This window comes from Scyliorhinus canicula, chromosome 31 (genome assembly GCF_902713615.1).
Source record: "Scyliorhinus canicula chromosome 31, sScyCan1.1, whole genome shotgun sequence".
In the NCBI taxonomy this organism is placed as follows: domain Eukaryota; kingdom Metazoa; phylum Chordata; class Chondrichthyes; order Carcharhiniformes; family Scyliorhinidae; genus Scyliorhinus; species Scyliorhinus canicula.
Window position 1 is genome coordinate 3,260,890 of NC_052176.1, and position 19,162 is coordinate 3,280,051.

Genomic DNA, 19,162 nt, shown 5'->3' on the forward strand with positions numbered 1-19,162 from the left:
ACCTCAGGATGGCAGCATTCCTGTCTCTGTACCGTGCAAGAAATAATGGGCCATTAACGAAGAACCTGCTTTATCCTCCATTGCTCACAACACCCGTTAGGAAATCCCCTCCCACCAACGGTCCGTTCCTGGTCCCCCCCCCTGGGCCAGCCTGATACATGTGCGAAGTTGGATTGAAATGTTCGGCCCCCACTAATTGCCGGTGGTGCGAAGGAGGGTTTGGGCAAGGCCATTGTTGTGTGGGATTGCTATGATTTGTTTGCCTCTGCGCAGATAACAGTTCTGACGATGACTCCGAGGAGTGTTCCTGTAGGCACGGGCGCTGTGCGCGAGGGAGAAATAGGTGCGAATGCTACAAAGGCTTCCAGTTAGACAGCAGCGGGAAATGCAGAGGTATGTATAAAACTGGACTGCAGACTGTATTTGCATACTGAAGGTTCTCGGTTTTATCTCGATTTACACTGGACACATCGTGTCAGTGTTTTGCAGATAAAGCTATTATCAAGTAACATGATTTAAATATCTAATTAGTCAGTATGTATCACAAATACACAATCCCCTTCAAACACGGGTACGGCACAGTGTTAGATACAGAGTAAAGCTCCCTCTACACTGTCCCCATCAAACACTCCCAGGGCAGGTACAGCACGGTGTTAGATACAGAGTAAGCTCCCTCTACACTGTCCCCATCAAACACTCCCAGGACAGGTACAGCACGGGGTTAGATACAGAGTAAAGCTCCCTCTACACTGTCCCCATCAAACACTCCCAGGACAGGTACAGCACGGGGTTAGATACAGAGTAAAGCTCCCTCTACACTGTCCCCATCAAACACTCCCAGGACAGGTACATGACGGGGTTAGATACAGAGTAAAGCTCCCGCTACACTGTCCCCATCAAACACTCCCAGGACATGAACAGCACGGGGTTAGATACAGAGTAAACCTCCCTTGACACTGTTCTATCAAACACTCCCAGGACTGGAACAGCACGCGGTTAGATATAGAGTAAAGCTCCCTCTACACTGTCCCCATCAAACACTCCCAGGACAGGTACAGCACGGGGTTAGATACAGAGTAAAGCTCCCTCTACACTGTCCCCATCAAACACTCCCAGGAACAGGTACAGCAACGGGGTTAGATACAGAGTAAAGCTCCCTCTACACTGTCCCCATCAAACACCTCCCAGGACAGGTACAGCACGGGGTTAGATACAGAGTAAAGCTCCCTCTACACTGTCCCCATCAAACACTCCCAGGACAGGTACAGCATGGGTTAGATACAGAGTAAAGCTCCCTCTACACTGTCCCCATCAAACACTCCCAGGACAGGTACAGCACGGGGTTAGATACAGAGTAAAGCTCCCTCTACACTGTCCCCATCAAACACTCCCAGGACAGGTACAGCACGGGGTTAGATACAGAGTAAAGCTCCCTCTACACTGTCCCCATCAAACACTCCCAGGACAGGTACAGCACGGGTTAGATACAGAGTAAAGGCTCCCTCTACACTGTCCCCATCAAACACTCCCAGGACAGGTACAGCACGGGTTAGATACAGAGTAAAGCTCCCTCTACACTGTCCCCATCAAACACTCCCAGGACAGGTACAGCATGGGGTTAGATACAGAGTAAAGCTCCCTCTACACTGTCCCCATCAAACACTCCCAGGACAGGTACAGCACGGGGTTAGATACAGAGTAAAGCTCCGTCTAACTGTCTCAATAATCTTTCGTCATCCCCAGTTCCAGAAGAGAACCTCCAAAGCACTGTTGGGTCAACAGAGCCCATTTCACGTGGCACACTTTGAGCCAGCAGAGGCGGCCGTGACCCACGTCTGGGACAAAATTTGACCCTGGTGTTCGGAGCTGACGGCTCGGAGTCACTCCGAGTCCCCTGGTTACTGATGTTCTGACCCGAGAACAAATAGTTTTCCCAGTAGCTTATGTTGCCAATACTCTGTGTTTCTCGTCACACAGCGTTTCTCATCACACACACATCTGGAAACTGCGAAACTCCTTGTCTGCGACAATTTTAAAACAATTATGGCGGGAGTTGCAGATTTCCAGCCCGTGTTTTGTATAGTGCAGTTTACACTGTGCCGTTCCCAGGGCCTTCTCCGCTGACTTCGTTCCCCTTTGACCCACAGACGTCAACGAGTGTCGTGACCTGCACCGTAAGCGGTTCCTGTGTAAGAATGCGCGCTGCACAAATACCGTGGGATCATACCGGTGCACCTGCTACCAGGGCTTCGTGCCCACGAGGCGCCACAACATCTGCATACGCCGCAAGAGGAGTTAGGCCGCAGGGCGGGCAAAGCTGCAGCAAGAGACAAGAAAATGACCATCCTCGTCGTCCATTCTTTTCCCCTCTGCCCCCTGCCAGATCCTCGAAGGAAGGGGGTGGGGGGGGGGAACACGTTATCACATGTTAACATTGAAAAACACTTGTTTTACGCCTATTTAATACTCTGACGGAAAGACGCCTAAATTTTACCGTCGCCCCATTTCATGCCTTCAGCTGGTGGAGTTTGATTTTGTCTTTTGTATCGATTGCTCTTTTTCCGAAAAAGAATTTATGCGGACGATTTGGCGCACTCCATACGGGAGGGGGGGGGAGGGGGGCTTTGCTGAAAACATGAGCACGGCCGTGCGGAAGGATTGACCAAAGAACTGGCAGACGCTCACTCAATATGGCAACGCCCCATTGCTCCGTGAGATGCCAACTAGGCGAATTACAAGCGGGCAACCGCAGTGTGCTGTCAGCTGCCATATTGAGTGTACAGACAGCGGCTGGCAAGGTAGAGGTGGAGTGGGAACCGCCCGGAGGCCCCCCACTTCAGACTGGGACTGTGATGTAGATAATTAATAAAAGAAAATGAACTTACCGGCCGACCAGTTGATGTGCGGCTCGGAGGCGCCGAGCAAAATTTGGGCTCGCAATTAATTTTTAGGTTTGATAAAGAGGTATTCGAAATCGCCAGGGGGGTTTTTGGACGGGGAGATACTGTTGCCGCCGGGAACCAGAGGGCACGGATTTGAGGTGACTGGGCCAACAGGGCGTGAACCACGTTCACGTAGTCGGTCATGCACTGCCCGAGAGTGCGGTGGAGGCAGGCAAGTTCGATCGACGTTTTCAAGAGGGAAGAAGATTATTGTGTGGCAATGGCAGGTTGCTGTGCAGGAGGGGGGGGGGGGGGGGGGGGGGGGACGTGCTTGAGTGGCTCTCGGGAGAGAGCCAGGGTAGAAACAATGGGCTGGATAATAGCCTTCCCCCACCTCCCCCTCCCGACCATTCTGTCATTCTCTGGGAGCATGCAGTTGGGGAGAGAGCAGGCGAAAGTCACTTCAAACCATATTCAAAGCCAGAATCTTTCTTCAGTTGGCAGTCAGCCTGGCTGGGGGACTGTTGGGATTCACACTCAAAGCATAGCCCCAACCTAGTCTGCTTCGTTCGTGCAATCTGGGATTAAAGACGGCCACAAGCAGTGCTTGTGCTGCCTTTTGAGCGTGGTTAAAGCTTGGGGAGAACATAGAACCGGAATGGTACAGAAGGGAAGCCGTGTGTGCGCATGCATACATCAGTGAAAGGCCCCCGGTGCTGTGCACGGTTTCAGGTATTCTATCGCAGACAGGAGGGATAGGAGCGTTTTCAGCAGAAAAATAACAAGAGGATCTCATATCAGCTACGAGAGGATCCGGCGATCAAGGTGGCCTTTGAAACCGAGGCAAAGGACGGAGAGGGAAGAGAGGCCGGAGAAGGGAGTTCATCCATCTCCTGTCATACCCTGACCGAAAGAGGTGTCAGAAAGGCTCCCACTGTGTTTCTTCGCTAAAGTTAATTTTGAGATACTTCTACACAGCATTGGAGAGGATGGGTTCGAAATTTCCTAACAACCTTGTCGACCGGTTTTTAGTTTTGACAACAATAAAACCTCGCCGTCCATCTATTATCCCGAGTGTTTGCAGGGAAAGGACGGTGACAATCTAGAAAGATAATTATCATCAATAGACATTAGACCATGATTGCACGGTACACAAGCAAATAATTAGCTGCAAAAAAATCCAGTGATTGTTGATTCAATCCCCCCCCCGGCCGATAAAGAATCCAAATGGACCCAATCTTTTCCCAGTCACTCCCATGGATCAATCGGCTTCCATGTTAGGCGATGGTTGGTACTTATTTCAAATTAACAATGCAGGGAGGGTCTGCTCACAGTCTTATGCTTCAAGGCTGCAGCACGGTGGTTAGCACTGTTGGTTCACAGCTCCAGGGTTCCAGGTTCGATTCCTGGCTTGGGGTCACTGTCTGTGCGGAGTCTGCACATTCCCCGCCCCCCTCCCCCCCCCCGTGTCTGCGTGGGTTTCCTCCGGGCGCTCCGGTTTCCTCCCACAAGTCCCCGAAAGACGTGCTTGTTGGGTGAATTGGACATTCTGAATTCTCCCTCCGCGTACCCGAACAGGCGCCGGAATGTGGCGACGAGGGGATTTTCACAGTAACTTCATTGCGGTGTTAATGTAAGCCTACTTGTGACACTAAAGATTATTATTATTTATAGCTGGTGACCCCACGATTCTGGCAAGGCAGCAAGTGACCCCAGCTGAACTTTCCTTCCCCACCTACTGAGAACCACTACTGTCTCTGCCTGGCCTCACCCTGCCCAAGGGGGCCTCAGTGGGTGGGTGAGGGGGGGGGGCATGCCCTCTTCAAGGTGCTGAACGCCGCTGCAATAAAGAGGATTCCGTTTCCTCTCTCTGCCCGATCGCGGAAGGTGCTGATGGCTGCTGGAGTACCGAAAGTGACCTGCCGTGCGCCTCTGCAAGCTATTCAACAGCGAGGGCAGCACAGCCGCGTCTACTCCTGTCCTCAAAGCTACTCGTACGTCGTGGGACAGAGATCAGGAACAGGGATTCGTGGCCCTTCCTCGAGTGAAATGAAAATCACTTGTTGTCACAAGTAGGCTTCGAATGAAGTTAGTGAAAAGCCCTTGGGAAGTGTGGGTGGGGGCGGAGGGAGAGAAGAGGGGATTGGATGAATGCAGAGACTGTGCCGGGGGATACATAACAGAAGAGATTGTGACCCTCAGGAGTGGCAGCTTCAATCAAAATAAGAATCGCAAGCAGCCTAAATGTCAAATATTTATTTAATAGATGTCTTTTTTTTTAAGGCTTCAATAGATTTGAAATAAACTTTCTTTTTCACACGATCTCCATGGTTTAGTGCTCAGGACTAGCGTCGGTCCAGTTTTTAAAAAGTGCTGTACAATGGAAAGTTGTATCTACAGTTGAGCTCTGCCGCTAACTCCAAACCGTTGAAGCAAGTTGGAAGCAGGCTCCGCATGGGCATTTCATTTTTGTTTCTGTGTAATTACTGGCTGCCACGCGCAGATCAGAGTCTTAGTGCAGAGTAAGTAGGTCACCAAAAGAAAGGATAACGAGAGACGAAAAGTGCTAGAATATTCTCTTGGCTCCGCCACTAGTGGATTTTGCGAGCAAGCTGCAGGAGGAGGCACTGGGGGGTGGGGGGGGGGGGGGGGGGGGGGGAGAGAGAGAGAGAGTTCTGTTTCCCCGGCCTCCCCGAAGCCGGCTGTTTCTGTCCAAAGTTTGTTTGTTTTTTTTTTTCTGCTAGAAGCCAGAGTGAGAATTTGATTGGCTCGTGGTCCTCTAACCGTGGCAAGTTCCATAGTGAAGTCACACCGGCTTCCTCGGTGCTAATCTCCATGTAAGCCTGGGTGGAAAGCTGATCATCAACACGTGCTTTTTTCCTTTTCTAGAATCAATTTTTTTTTTTTGCAATTAGAAGCTTTCCCTCAGCGGCAGGGTTGGTGGAGGTTTAGTGTCAAAAGGTCATGTCTTGTGGATACAGTATTTCCCTTTTTGGAGCTGGGCTGACGTACAATTTGGTTTTGCTTCCATCTAACCGCCGGAGCCAGATCTCTCCTGTGCTGACAGCCGTAATTGTGGCACTAGTGGGTAAACAAAGACAATCGCGTTCATCAACAAGGAACCAAACCAGGCCAGCAGATCAGTTTAACACAGAGTTTAATCCGTTGCTCCTTCGAGGACGATCGTGAGATTCAACACGTGGGCGGCCATTAGGTGGCCGCGCCTGCAACCAATCTCAGTGGGATGCAAGAATCTTTTGACCAATTCAATCGGGATTAGGTCCAGATTAATCAGGAAGGCCTCTGGTTCAAAGTGCCAACAAGGTGGTGGGTTGCAGCTCTGGCAATCCTCCAGGACCACAAGGAGCTGCTCGCAGGATAGGTGACCGTGGAGAGCATAATCTCCCCCCCCCCCCCCCCCCCCCCCCCCCCCCCCCCCCGTCAGCCCGTCCTCACCCAATATCTACGCACGTGCACTTTTCCCCCCGAGAGTGGACAGTGATCAGGGGCAGGAACCTGCGGCTTGACGCTGATGTCAAAAACACATTTCACAGAGAAGAGGGAAAAGTGAATGCAGGGTGCCTGCGAGGGCAACTGAAGAAAAGACTGAAACCAGCTGGTGTTTAGGAGCGAGTTCCACAGAATCAGGAGCAGTCATTTGGAAGCTCTGATGCACTACGCATCTTTGAGTGGCTGCAGCAAATCAAGGGAGAGCAGCAGCAGGGAAACATATTAAAAATAGAGCGATGGGGCACCAAACCGAATCATATAAAGGAAGACAGTGATTGTCAATGCCATCTCACTTTAAATGAGAGATGCTGTATCAAGTGAGTGGCAGTAAGTACAGGAATACCGTAGGGGAGAGTTAGCTACGAGGCTGTGTGAGGATAGGCACAGATCAGTGACTACTCCCAGCCTCCACATGAGCTGTGCATCAACAAAAGGCATTGTTAAAAAAGCCTTATGTTAGATCGTCAAGAGTGGGGCCTCCCGCTGGGACTGCAGTGCCCGATGTGGAGACGGTCTTGTGCCGGGTTAGCTGATCTCTTGGTGACAGGCGCTGTGAGTGGGCCCGTGGTTAAGGAGAGGGTGTAATTAGCCAGGGGTAAAGACGAGATCACACGCTCTGTTCCCACTCCTCCCAGGTTTGCGGACACAGTGCAACTTTGCACAGGTAGAATTTGAGGAGCACCCAATCCAATCGGTGTGAGAAATTCACAAACAGATGTATAGAGTGCCAGGCTGCTTACTGTGAGGCCGCTTCATCCTTCATCTCCAGTACGATGCTCTGCCCCTTGCTGTACCAGTCTCCCTCGTAGAAGAGTCTTCCTTCCTCACACTTGGCCGTGTACAATTGCTTCTCAGGTTTAGGCAAAGCTGCGGAGGGGAACAGACCCATTAACCCTCTCTTTTCTCTTTCTTTCATTCATGCGAAAGGCAACTTTGGCTGCCAGCCAAGAGAGTCAAAAATCAATGCGTTTGCAAACATTACAACCAGTCTGGCTCAGCGGACAGCCCTCAGAGTCAGGGAGGCTGTGGGTGCAAGTCCCACTGTGGGACTTGGGGGTGACACTCCCCCAAAGATACCATCCTGCAGATTATTTTAAAAATCCCACAACACCATGGAAAGAGGAGCAAGGGAGTTCGGCCGGGGCCAATAATCCCCTCTGAACCAACACCGAGGAAACAAGAGTAACTGATTGTTCATATTTCTAGGCTCTTGCAGTGTGTAAAGTGGCTGCACATTTGCTTCTGGTGCAACATTTCATAATTGGATGTGAAATATTTTTTTAAAATGTTTCCAATTAGGGCAGCACGGTGGCCTAGTGGTTAGCACAACCGCCTCACGGCGCCGAGGTCCCAGGTTCGATCCCGGCTCTGGGTCACTGTCCGTGTGGAGTTTGCACATTCTCCCCGTGTCTGCGTGGGTTTCGCCCCCACAACCCAAAAATGTGCAGAGTAGGTGGATTGGACACGCTAAATTGCCCCTTAATTGGAAAAATAATTGGGTAATCTAAATTTATAAAAAAAAATGTTTCCAATTAAGGGGCAATTTAGTGTGGCCAATCCACCTAACCCTGCACATCTTTGGGTTGTGGGTTGAGACCCACGCAAACACGGGGAGAATGCGCAAACTCCACACAGACAGCGACCCGGGATCGAACCCGGGTCCTCGGCGACATGAGGCAGCAGTGCCGACCACTGCGCCACCATGCCACCCGGAAATCTTTGGGATGTTTTTTTTTTATGCGATGGACACCTTCCTTATTATAATTTGAAGTAATACAACAAAGATTCCTGTAAACTCTGTGCTGAATACAACTGGGAATGTTGACAGAGAGAGATGAGAGGGAGAGAGGAGTGGCTCACCCTCAGCTCTGATCCCGTCTGCAGACTATTTCCTATTGTTTTGGAGGATGGCTACTGCGGAGGCAGCAGGCGCGGGACAGGGTGGGGGGCGGGGGCGCCGTCAGCAGGGCAGGCACATTAGCGGGGCAGTAGGCACGGGGTTGGGGGGGGGGGGGGCGTCAGCAGGGCAGGCACATTAGCGGGGCAGTAGGCACGGGGGGGGGGGGGGGGGGCGTCAGCAGGGCAGGCACATTAGCGGGGCAGTAGGCACGGGGTGGGGGGGGCGTCATCAGGGCAGGCACATTAGCGGGGCAGTCAGGGCGGGGGCGGGGCGTCAACAGGGCAGGCACATTAGCGGGGCAGTAGGCGCGGGGCAGGGTGGGGGGGGGGCGCCATCAGCAGGGCAGGCACATCAGCGGGGCAGTAAGCGCGGGGCAGGGTGGGGGGGCGTCAGCAGGGCAGGCACATTAGCGGGGCAGTAAGCGCGGGGCAGGGTGGGGGGGGCGTCAGCAGGGCAGGCACATTAGCGGGGCAGTAGGCGCGGGGCAGGTTGGGGGCGGGGGCGCCGTCAGCAGGGCAGGCACATTAGCGGGGCAGTAAGCTCAGGGCAGGTTGGGGGGGGGGGGGGGCGCCGTCAGCAGGGCAGGCACATTAGCGGGGCAGTAGGCATGGGGTGGGGGGGGCCGTCAGCAGGGCAGGCACATTAGCGGGGCAGTAGGCGCGGGGCAGGGTGGCGGGGGGAGTCAGCAGGGCAGGCACATTAGCGGGGCAGTAGGCACGGGGTGGGGGGGCCGTCAGCAGGGCAGGCACATTAGCGGGGCAGTAGGCGCGGGGCAGGGTGGCGGGGGGCGTCAGCAGGGCAGGCACATTAGCGGGGCAGTAGGCACGGGGTGGGGGGGCCGTCAGCAGGGCAGGCACATTAGCGGGGCAGTAGGCACGGGGTGGGGGGGGCCGTCAGCAGGGCAGGCACATTAGCGGGGCAGTAGGCGCGGGGCAGGTTTGGCAGGCTAGCTAATTAGGAAGGTGATCTGCCATTAATTCAAGGTGACAATGCCAATCTTTGAGAGGTGGCTGACGTGGAAAGGATATCAGGTCAGAGGTGAAGTTTCACATTGGCTGCTGCTGTCAGTGAAAGGGGGAAAGGAGATGTGGAATATGACTCCAGCGGAGGGCACAAGGACAGTGAAGCAGACAGTGTGAGTGGGTTCATGCACAGAGAAAAGGGGTTGTGACAAGGTGAGGCACACAATGAGAAAGCAGGTAATGCGGGGTCGATCTATTCGGAAGTTGCGGACATGATGGACTGTTTCCCTACTGCTAAGAATCCTTACATAGGAATATGGGACTGCGGGTAAAATGGTGCAGGACAAGAGGAAAGAGGGAGGCTGAAGAGCAGGAGGAACAGTGAGCACAAGAAAGAAGAAGCAGTAAGCGAGAACGAGGTGGAGGTTGGACAACATTTTCTACTAACCTGTATCATTTAACACTTGGGACGAGGCTTTTGCCTTCTTACCATGGGCGGCTTCAGAACCAGCACCTGGGGAGTAAAGCAGATGGGACTGAGTGACCCAGAGAATCACCGTACCTCTATACAGCTGTGTACCCAGTCACCGTACCTCTATACAGCTGTGTACCCAGTCACCGTACCTCTATACAGCTGTATACCCAGTCACCGTACCTCTATACAGCCTGTATACCCAGACACCGTACCTCTATACAGCCTGTGTACCCAGTCACCGTACCTCTATACAGCCTGTATACCCAGACACCGTACCTCTATACAGCCTGTGTACCCAGACACCGTACCTCTATACAGCCTGTGTACCCAGTCACCGTACCTCTATACAGCCTGTATACCCAGACACCGTACCTCTATACAGCCTGTATACCCAGACACCGTACCTCTATACAGCTGTATACCCAGACACCGTACCTCTATACAGCCTGTGTACCCAGACACCGTACCTCTATACAGCCTGTGTACCCAGTCACCGTACCTCTATACAGCCTGTATACCCAGACACCGTACCTCTATTACAGCCTGTATACCCAGTCACCGTACCTCTATACAGCCTGTATACCCAGTCACCGTACCTCTATACAGCCTGTATACCCAGTCACCGTACCTCTATACAGCCTGTATACCCAGTCACCGTACCTCTATACAGCTGTATACCCAGTCACCGTACCTCTATACAGCTGTATACCCAGTCACCGTACCTCTATACAGCTGTATACCCAGTCACCGTACCTCTATACAGCCTGTATACCCAGTCACCGTACCTCTATACAGCCTGTATACCCAGACACCGTACCTCTATACAGCCTGTATACCCAGTCACCGTACCTCTATACAGCCTGTATACCCAGACACCGTACCTCTATACAGCCTGTGTACCCAGACACCGTACCTCTATACAGCCTGTGTACCCAGTCACCGTACCTCTATACAGCCTGTATACCCAGACACCGTACCTCTATACAGCCTGTATACCCAGACACCGTACCTCTATACAGCTGTATACCCAGACACCGTACCTCTATACAGCCTGTGTACCCAGACACCGTACCTCTATACAGCCTGTGTACCCAGTCACCGTACCTCTATACAGCCTGTATACCCAGACACCGTACCTCTATTACAGCCTGTATACCCAGTCACCGTACCTCTATACAGCCTGTATACCCAGTCACCGTACCTCTATACAGCCTGTATACCCAGTCACCGTACCTCTATACAGCCTGTATACCCAGTCACCGTACCTCTATACAGCTGTATACCCAGTCACCGTACCTCTATACAGCTGTATACCCAGTCACCGTACCTCTATACAGCTGTATACCCAGTCACCGTACCTCTATACAGCCTGTATACCCAGTCACCGTACCTCTATACAGCCTGTATACCCAGACACCGTACCTCTATACAGCCTGTATACCCAGTCACCGTACCTCTATACAGCCTGTATACCCAGTCACCGTACCTCTATACAGCCTGTATACCCAGACACCGTACCTCTATACAGCCTGTATACCCAGTCACCGTATCTCTATACAGCCTGTGTACCCAGACACCGTACCTGTATACAGCCTGTATACCCAGACACCGTACCTGTATACAGCCTGTATACCCAGACACCGTACCTCTATACAGCTGTATACCCAGACACCGTACCTCTATACAGCCTGTATACCCAGTCACCGTACCTCTATACAGCCTGTGTACCCAGACACCGTACCTCTATACAGCCTGTGTACCCAGTCACCGTACCTCTATACAGCCTGTATACCCAGACACCGTACCTCTATACAGCCTGTATACCCAGTCACCGTACCTCTATACAGCCTGTATACCCAGTCACCGTACCTCTATACAGCCTGTATACCCAGTCACCGTACCTCTATACAGCCTGTATACCCAGTCACCGTACCTCTATACAGCTGTATACCCAGTCACCGTACCTCTATACAGCTGTATACCCAGTCACCGTACCTCTATACAGCCTGTATACCCAGTCACCGTACCTCTATACAGCCTGTATACCCAGTCACCGTACCTCTATACAGCCTGTGTACCCAGACACCGTACCTCTATACAGCTGTATACCCAGTCACCGTACCTCTATACAGCCTGTATACCCAGACACCGTACCTCTATACAGCCTGTATACCCAGACACCGTACCTCTATACAGCCTGTATACCCAGACACCGTACCTCTATACAGCCTGTATACCCAGACACCGTACCTCTATACAGCCTGTATACCCAGTCACCGTATCTCTATACAGCCTGTGTACCCAGACACCGTACCTCTATACAGCCTGTATACCCAGACACCGTACCTCTATACAGCCTGTGTACCCAGTCACCGTACCTCTATACAGCCTGTATACCCAGTCACCGTACCTCTATACAGCCTGTATACCCAGTCACCGTACCTCTATACAGCCTGTATACCCAGTCACCGTACCTCTATACAGCCTGTATACCCAGACACCGTATCTCTATACAGCCTGTATACCCAGTCACCGTACCTCTATACAGCCTGAATACCCAGTCACCGTATCTCTATACAGCTGTATACCCAGTCACCGTACCTCTATACAGCCTGTATACCCAGACACCGTATCTCTATACAGCCTGTATACCCAGTCACCGTACCTCTATACAGCCTGTATACCCAGTCACCGTATCTCTATACAGCCTGAATACCCAGTCACCGTATCTCTATACAGCTGTATACCCAGTCACCGTATCTCTATACAGCTGTATACCCAGTCACCGTATCTCTATACAGCCTGTATACCCAGTCACCGTATCTCTATACAGCCTGTATACCAAGTCACCGTACCTCTATACAGCCTGAATACCCAGTCACCGTATCTCTATACAGCCTGTGTACCCAGTCACCGTACCTCTATACAGCCTGTATACCCAGTCACCGTACCTCTATACAGCCTGTATACCCAGTCACCGTACCTCTATACAGCTGTATACCCAGTCACCGTACCTCTATACAGCTGTATACCCAGACACCGTACCTCTATACAGCCTGTATACCCAGTCACCGTACCTCTATACAGCTGTATACCCAGACACCGTACCTCTATACAGCCTGTATACCCAGACACCGTACCTCTATACAGCCTGTGTACCCAGTCACCGTACCTCTATACAGCCTGTATACCCAGTCACCGTACCTCTATACAGCCTGTATACCCAGACACCGTACCTCTATACAGCCTGTATACCCAGTCACCGTACCTCTATACAGCTGTATACCCAGACACCGTACCTCCATACAGCCTGTATACCCAGACACCGTACCTCTATACAGCCTGTATACCCAGTCACCGTACCTCTATACAGCTGTATACCCAGTCACCGTATCTCTATACAGCCTGTATGCCCAGACACCGTACCTCTATACAGCCTGTATACCCAGACACCGTACCTCTATACAGCCTGTATACCCAGTCACCGTACCTCTATACAGCTATATACCCAGACACCGTACCTCTATACAGCCTGTATACCCAGTCACCGTACCTCTATACAGCTGCATACCCAGTCACCGTACCTCTATACAGCCTGTGTACCCAGTCACCGTACCTCTATACAGCCTGTGCACCCAGACACCGTACCTCTATACAGCTGTGTACCCAGTCACCGTACCTCTATACAGCTGTATACCCAGTCACCGTACCTCTATACAGCTGTATACCCAGACACCGTACCTCTATACAGCTGTATACCCAGTCACCGTACCTCTATACAGCTGTGTACCCAGTCACCGTACCTCTATACAGCCTGTGTACCCAGTCACCGTACCTCTATACAGCCTGTGTACCCAGTCACCGTACCTCTATACAGCTGTGTACCCAGTCACCGTACCTCTATACAGCTGTGTACCCAGTCACCGTACCTCTATACAGCCTGTATACCCAGACACCGTACCTCTATACAGCCTGTATACCCAGTCACCGTACCTCTATACAGCCTGTGTACCCAGACACCGTACCTCTATACAGCCTGTATACCCAGTCACCGTACCTCTATACAGCCTGTGTACCCAGACACCGTACCTCTATACAGCTGTGTACCCAGTCACCGTACCTCTATACAGCTGTATACCCAGTCACCGTACCTCTATACAGCTGTGTACCCAGTCACCGTACCTCTATACAGCCTGTATACCCAGTCACCGTACCTCTATACAGCTGTACACCCAGTCACCATACCTCTATACAGCCTGTGTACCCAGTCACCGTACCTCTATACAGCCTGTGTACCCAGACACCGTACCTCTATACAGCCTGTGTACCCAGACACCGTACCTCTATACAGCCTGTGTACCCAGTCACCGTACCTCTATACAGCCTGTATACCCAGTCACCGTATCTCTATACAGCCTGTATACCCAGTCACCGTACCTCTATACAGCCTGTATACCCAGTCACCGTATCTCTATACAGCCTGTATACCCAGTCACCGTATCTCTATACAGCCTGTATACCCAGACACCGTACCTTTATACAGCTGTATACCCAGTCACCGTACCTCTATACAGCTGAATACCCAGTCACCGTATCTCTATACAGCTGTGTACCCAGACACCGTACCTCTATACAGCTGTATACCCAGTCACCGTACCTCTATACAGCCTGTATACCCAGTCACCGTATCTCTATACAGCCTGTATACCCAGTCACCATACCTCTATACAGCCTGTGTACCCAGTCACCGTACCTCTATACAGCCTGTATACCCAGTCACCGTACCTCTATACAGCCTGTATACCCAGTCACTGTATCTCTATACAGCTGTGTACCCAGACACCGTACCTCTATACAGCTGTATACCCAGTCACTGTATCTCTATACAGCCTGTGTACCCAGACACCGTACCTCTATACAGCTGTGTACCCAGTCACCGTATCTCTATACAGCCTGTGTACCCAGACACCGTACCTCTATACAGCCTGTATACCCAGTCACCGTACCTCTATACAGCCTGTATACCCACACACCGTACCTCTATACAGCTGTGTACCCAGTCACCGTACCTCTATACAGCCTGTATACCCAGTCACCGTATCTCTATACAGCCTGTATACCCAGTCACCGTATCTCTATACAGCCTGTATACCCAGACACCGTACCTCTATACAGCTGTATACCCAGACACCGTACCTCTATACAGCTGTATACCCAGTCACCGTACCTCTATACAGCTGTATACCCAGTCACTGTACCTCTATACAGCTGTGTACCCAGTCACCGTACCTCTATACAGCTGTACACCCAGACACCGTACCTCTATACAGCCTGTATACCCAGTCACCGTACCTCTATACAGCTGTGTACCCAGACACCGTACCTCTATACAGCCTGTGTACCCAGTCACCGTACCTCTATACAGCCTGTATACCCAGTCACCGTACCTCTATACAGCCTGTATACCCAGTCACCGTACCTCTATACAGCCTGTATACCCAGTCACCGTCCCTCTATACAGCCTGTATACCCAGTCACCGTACCTCTATACAGCCTGTGTACCCAGACACCGTACCTCTATACAGCCTGTGTACCCAGACACCGTACCTCTATACAGCCTGTATACCCAGACACCGTACCTCTATACAGCCTGTATACCCAGACACCGTATCTCTATACAGCCTGTATACCCAGTCACCGTATCTCTATACAGCCTGTGTACCCAGTCACCGTACCTCTATACAGCCTGTGTACCCAGACACCGTACCTCTATACAGCCTGTGTACCCAGACACCGTACCTCTATACAGCCTGTATACCCAGTCACCGTACCTCTATACAGCCTGTGTACCCAGTCACCGTACCTCTATACAGCCTGTGTACCCAGACACCGTACCTCTATACAGCCTGTGTACCCAGTCACCGTACCTTTATACAGCCTGTATACCCAGTCACCGTACCTCTATACAGCCTGTATACCCAGTCACCGTACCTCTATACAGCCTGTATACCCAGTCACCGTACCTCTATACAGCCTGTATACCCAGTCACTGTACCTCTATACAGTTGTATACCCAGTCACCGTACCTGTATACAGCCTGTATACCCAGACACCGTACCTCTATACAGCTGTACACCCAGTCACCGTATCTCTATACAGCTGTATACCCAGACACCGTACCTCTATACAGCTGTATACCCAGACACCGTACCTCTATACAGCCTGTATACCCAGACACCGTACCTCTATACAGCCTGTATACCCAGACACCGTACCTCTATACAGCCTGTATACCCAGACACCGTACCTCTATACAGCTGTATACCCAGTCACCGTACCTCTATACAGCCTGTATACCCAGACACCGTACCTCTATACAGCTGTATACCCAGTCACCGTACCTTGTAAGGCCAGTATACCCAGTCACCGTACCTCTATACAGCCTGTATACCCAGTCACCGTACCTCTATACAGCTGTATACCCAGTCACCGTACCTCTATACAGCCTGTATACCCAGTCACCGTACCTTGTACGGCCAGTATACCGATAGGTATACAACACTATTTAACTTTCACTTACCATCGGACTTTCTCTTTTGCTGGGTCACCACTGCTTTTGCCTGAAAGAAGAGGAGGAGATTGGTCAAGTAGCTGCCACATCATTCTACTCATCAACACTGACCGTTATCACACAACCTCACCATCGTCTGACAACATCCACAGCCAGCCCTCCAACTCGAGGAACGGGATCTCCCTTTTATAGGGTTGGGGTAAATCCGGGTTCCACGCCACCCTATTGGGTGGCCTGGCTCGGAGCAAGAGAAAACCAGGGCGACATGGCTTTCCCAGGATTCATCAGAGGAGCAGAGACACCCTAATGGTCCAAAAGGGCCTTAAAATGGGGGCAACGGGGTGGCAAGGTGGCACAGCAGTTAGCCCTGCTGCCTCACAGCACCCAGGACCCTGGTTCGATCCCAGCCCAGAGTCACTGTCCGTGTGGAGTTTGCGCATTCTCCCCGTGGCTGCGTGGGTCTCACCCCCACAAACCAAAGATGTGCAGGGTAGGTGAACTGGCCACGCTAAATTGCCCCCTTAATTGGAAAAAGAAAAACGGGGGCTACAATTCCTGCTTGATTGCAACTTCAGCTCACTTCATCACATGCTTTGCGTGTCGCTATCCCAGCTTGGATTGAACGGGGCAAGAGAGCTCATGTGAACCCGTAGTCTGGCTCCATAAAACCTCCTGTAGCAGGAAGGAAATCTCTTTTTCCACATGTGGAAACAGCATCTCTGGAATAACTAGTCAGAAACTGCACTGGGACTGGGGCAGAAGCCAAAAAATGTTCCGACTCTTCACAATACTAGCCTAGAAAATAGGCCTATCATTACACGGTGGTGGTGGTGGCTGGAAATCTGTGTGGGAAATCACAGGCAGGGCAACTCGACAGCAGGCCTACAGCAACTGAGTTTGGTCAAATTCACCTCAGCCAGTGACTCTGTTTACTCTCCCGCTCTGCTGAACTACTCCATACTCCTCTCCAAACCAAGATAAGATCCTGATCCCACCCACCTAATGCATAAATCGCACAGAACTCTTCAAGACCCGGACTGCAACAGCGAATGTGAAGATTTAAGGAGAGCGCTGAGAATCCAGAGAGGAGAGTGGGGACGGCAGAATGAATGAGGAGTGGGGAGGGCGGGGAATAAGCACGGGTAAGAGGGGTTGAGAAGGAGGGAGAGTGCAGGAGGCCGGAGAACGGGTGAAGTGCGGGTTAACAAGTGGCCGGGGAGAGCTAGGAGAATGCTTGATAACAGGGAGTTGGAGGAATGGAGAGCAAAGAGAAAAGGGAATGCACGTGGAGGAACTGGGAGTAAGTGAGGCGAATGAGAAGTGATCGGAGGCTGTTGCGATGCAGGTAGAGTAATCCACAGCAGAGCGTACCTTTTTAATTGCAGCCCAGTCCTCCAAGATATCAATGTCTCGTAGCATGTAGACAATGTACGGGCTTGCACTGATGTTAAGGAATGAAGACCAGAGAATATTAATGTATTTATGCCTGCACTTCACGTTCCATCCCACACCACATTCTAAAAGAGAAGAATAACTGCCCCGTGAAAGGGATATGATCACCCCTCAAGTATCCGCTAGAGACATTTATGCAGCAGCTTCACATCTCAGGAACACCTCAAAACTCTTCACAAACAAGGATCAATCAGAAGTACAGTGACACCCGTTACATATCTCGCCATCGGCATTCTGGCGAATAACCCGTTAACAAAGAGTCAGTTTGACAAAGAGTTATCCAGACTGGAAATGTTAGCTCGCTTCTCACTGCGCACGTGCCATCAGACCTGCTGAGATTGTCCGGCACTTTCTGTTTTTGTTTCCGATTCCAGCATCCATAGTCATTTGCTTTAACCGGTTAGTCTAGTTTTTGGAAGGCAGGATCAAGCAGTTTGGCGAGGGACTGGAGCAGCAGAAGCGAGGAACGGGCAGCAATCCAGAGTGCGAGACATGCAAGGTGATAGCTGGAATATATGTGTAAGAGCACAGGGATTGTGAGAGCGCGAGCCAAGAGTTGATTGGTCTGCTGGCAAATCTCTGCTCTCTGAGGTACGAGTCACCATCGGCTGCACTAACTACAATTGCCACTGGAAAGAGTTCTGACGTGGCGTAGCTGATGGTCAGCATTGAACTCTCATTTAGATTGCCCTCTGCACAGTCTCAGGACAGCTAATGAAATACTTGTGAAGTACAGTCACGGTCATAGCACAGGGAAATGCAGCTGCCAATTTGTACACAGAAGGCTCCCAGAAACAGAAATGTGATTACCGACCAGACAATCTGTTAGCGGAGGGATAAATATTGGCCAAGAGGGGAAGAACTCCCCTGCTCACCTCCCCATCCTGGGCGTGAGCTATCTTTCGTCCATTTACAGCAACAGAGAGAGTTCATCGGAAAGGTGGCACCTCTAAAAGTGCGGTACTTACTCCCCGAGTATTGCCCTGCAGTGAGGCTTGAATGTTCGACCTTCTGGTGCAGCAATGAGTGCTACCACCGAGTCATGGCTGACATCTACGGCGCCAGAATACATTGGACTGTCAGTTTTTAATCATGGTGAAGTGTCCTAGTCCTTGGTGCGACATGCGACCCAGAGACTGGTCTGTTCCCATTATCCAGGTGGGACTGTGCCTCCCTCCCGGGGGGGAATAGACTGCAACCTCTGTATAATTTGAAGCAGGCACTAAACTTGAATGCAATCCCTGTTCAACATACGTTACAGCCTGCTGAGTACTCACTAAGGAGGGTGACCAGAGGGGACAAGAAGTGTTGAGTCAACCACTTTACACAATTAACGGAGAAGAGAGCGTAGAGACGCAGCGGAAAGGGGTCAGTATTATGGAGCTGCTGGGAAAGAAACTTGAGGGGATT

The 19,162-nt window shown here is 51.5% G+C and overlaps 1 protein-coding gene and 1 long non-coding RNA gene across 2 annotated transcripts in view; one reads left to right on the forward strand and one right to left on the reverse strand.

Moving 5' to 3' along the window:
- Positions 1-244: 244 nt before the first annotated feature.
- Positions 245-2,884, forward strand: LOC119958998. The gene is made up of 2 exons (XR_005459118.1): positions 245-393; positions 2,148-2,884. It is a non-coding gene; the product is annotated as an uncharacterized LOC119958998 (long non-coding RNA).
- A 2,893-nt stretch (positions 2,885-5,777) lies between these two features.
- Positions 5,778-19,162, reverse strand: part of LOC119958943 (breast cancer metastasis-suppressor 1 homolog) — a 32,683-nt gene continuing 19,298 nt past the window's right edge. The window contains exons 8-12 of the mRNA XM_038787468.1: positions 17,672-17,736; positions 16,310-16,349; positions 9,703-9,768; positions 7,133-7,259; positions 5,778-5,963 (exon numbers count right to left, since the gene is read on the reverse strand). Of these exons, the coding sequence (XP_038643396.1) occupies positions 5,837-5,963; positions 7,133-7,259; positions 9,703-9,768; positions 16,310-16,349; positions 17,672-17,736 (425 nt within the window). The 3' untranslated portion in view covers positions 5,778-5,836. The remainder of the gene's footprint in view (positions 5,964-7,132; positions 7,260-9,702; positions 9,769-16,309; positions 16,350-17,671; positions 17,737-19,162) is intronic.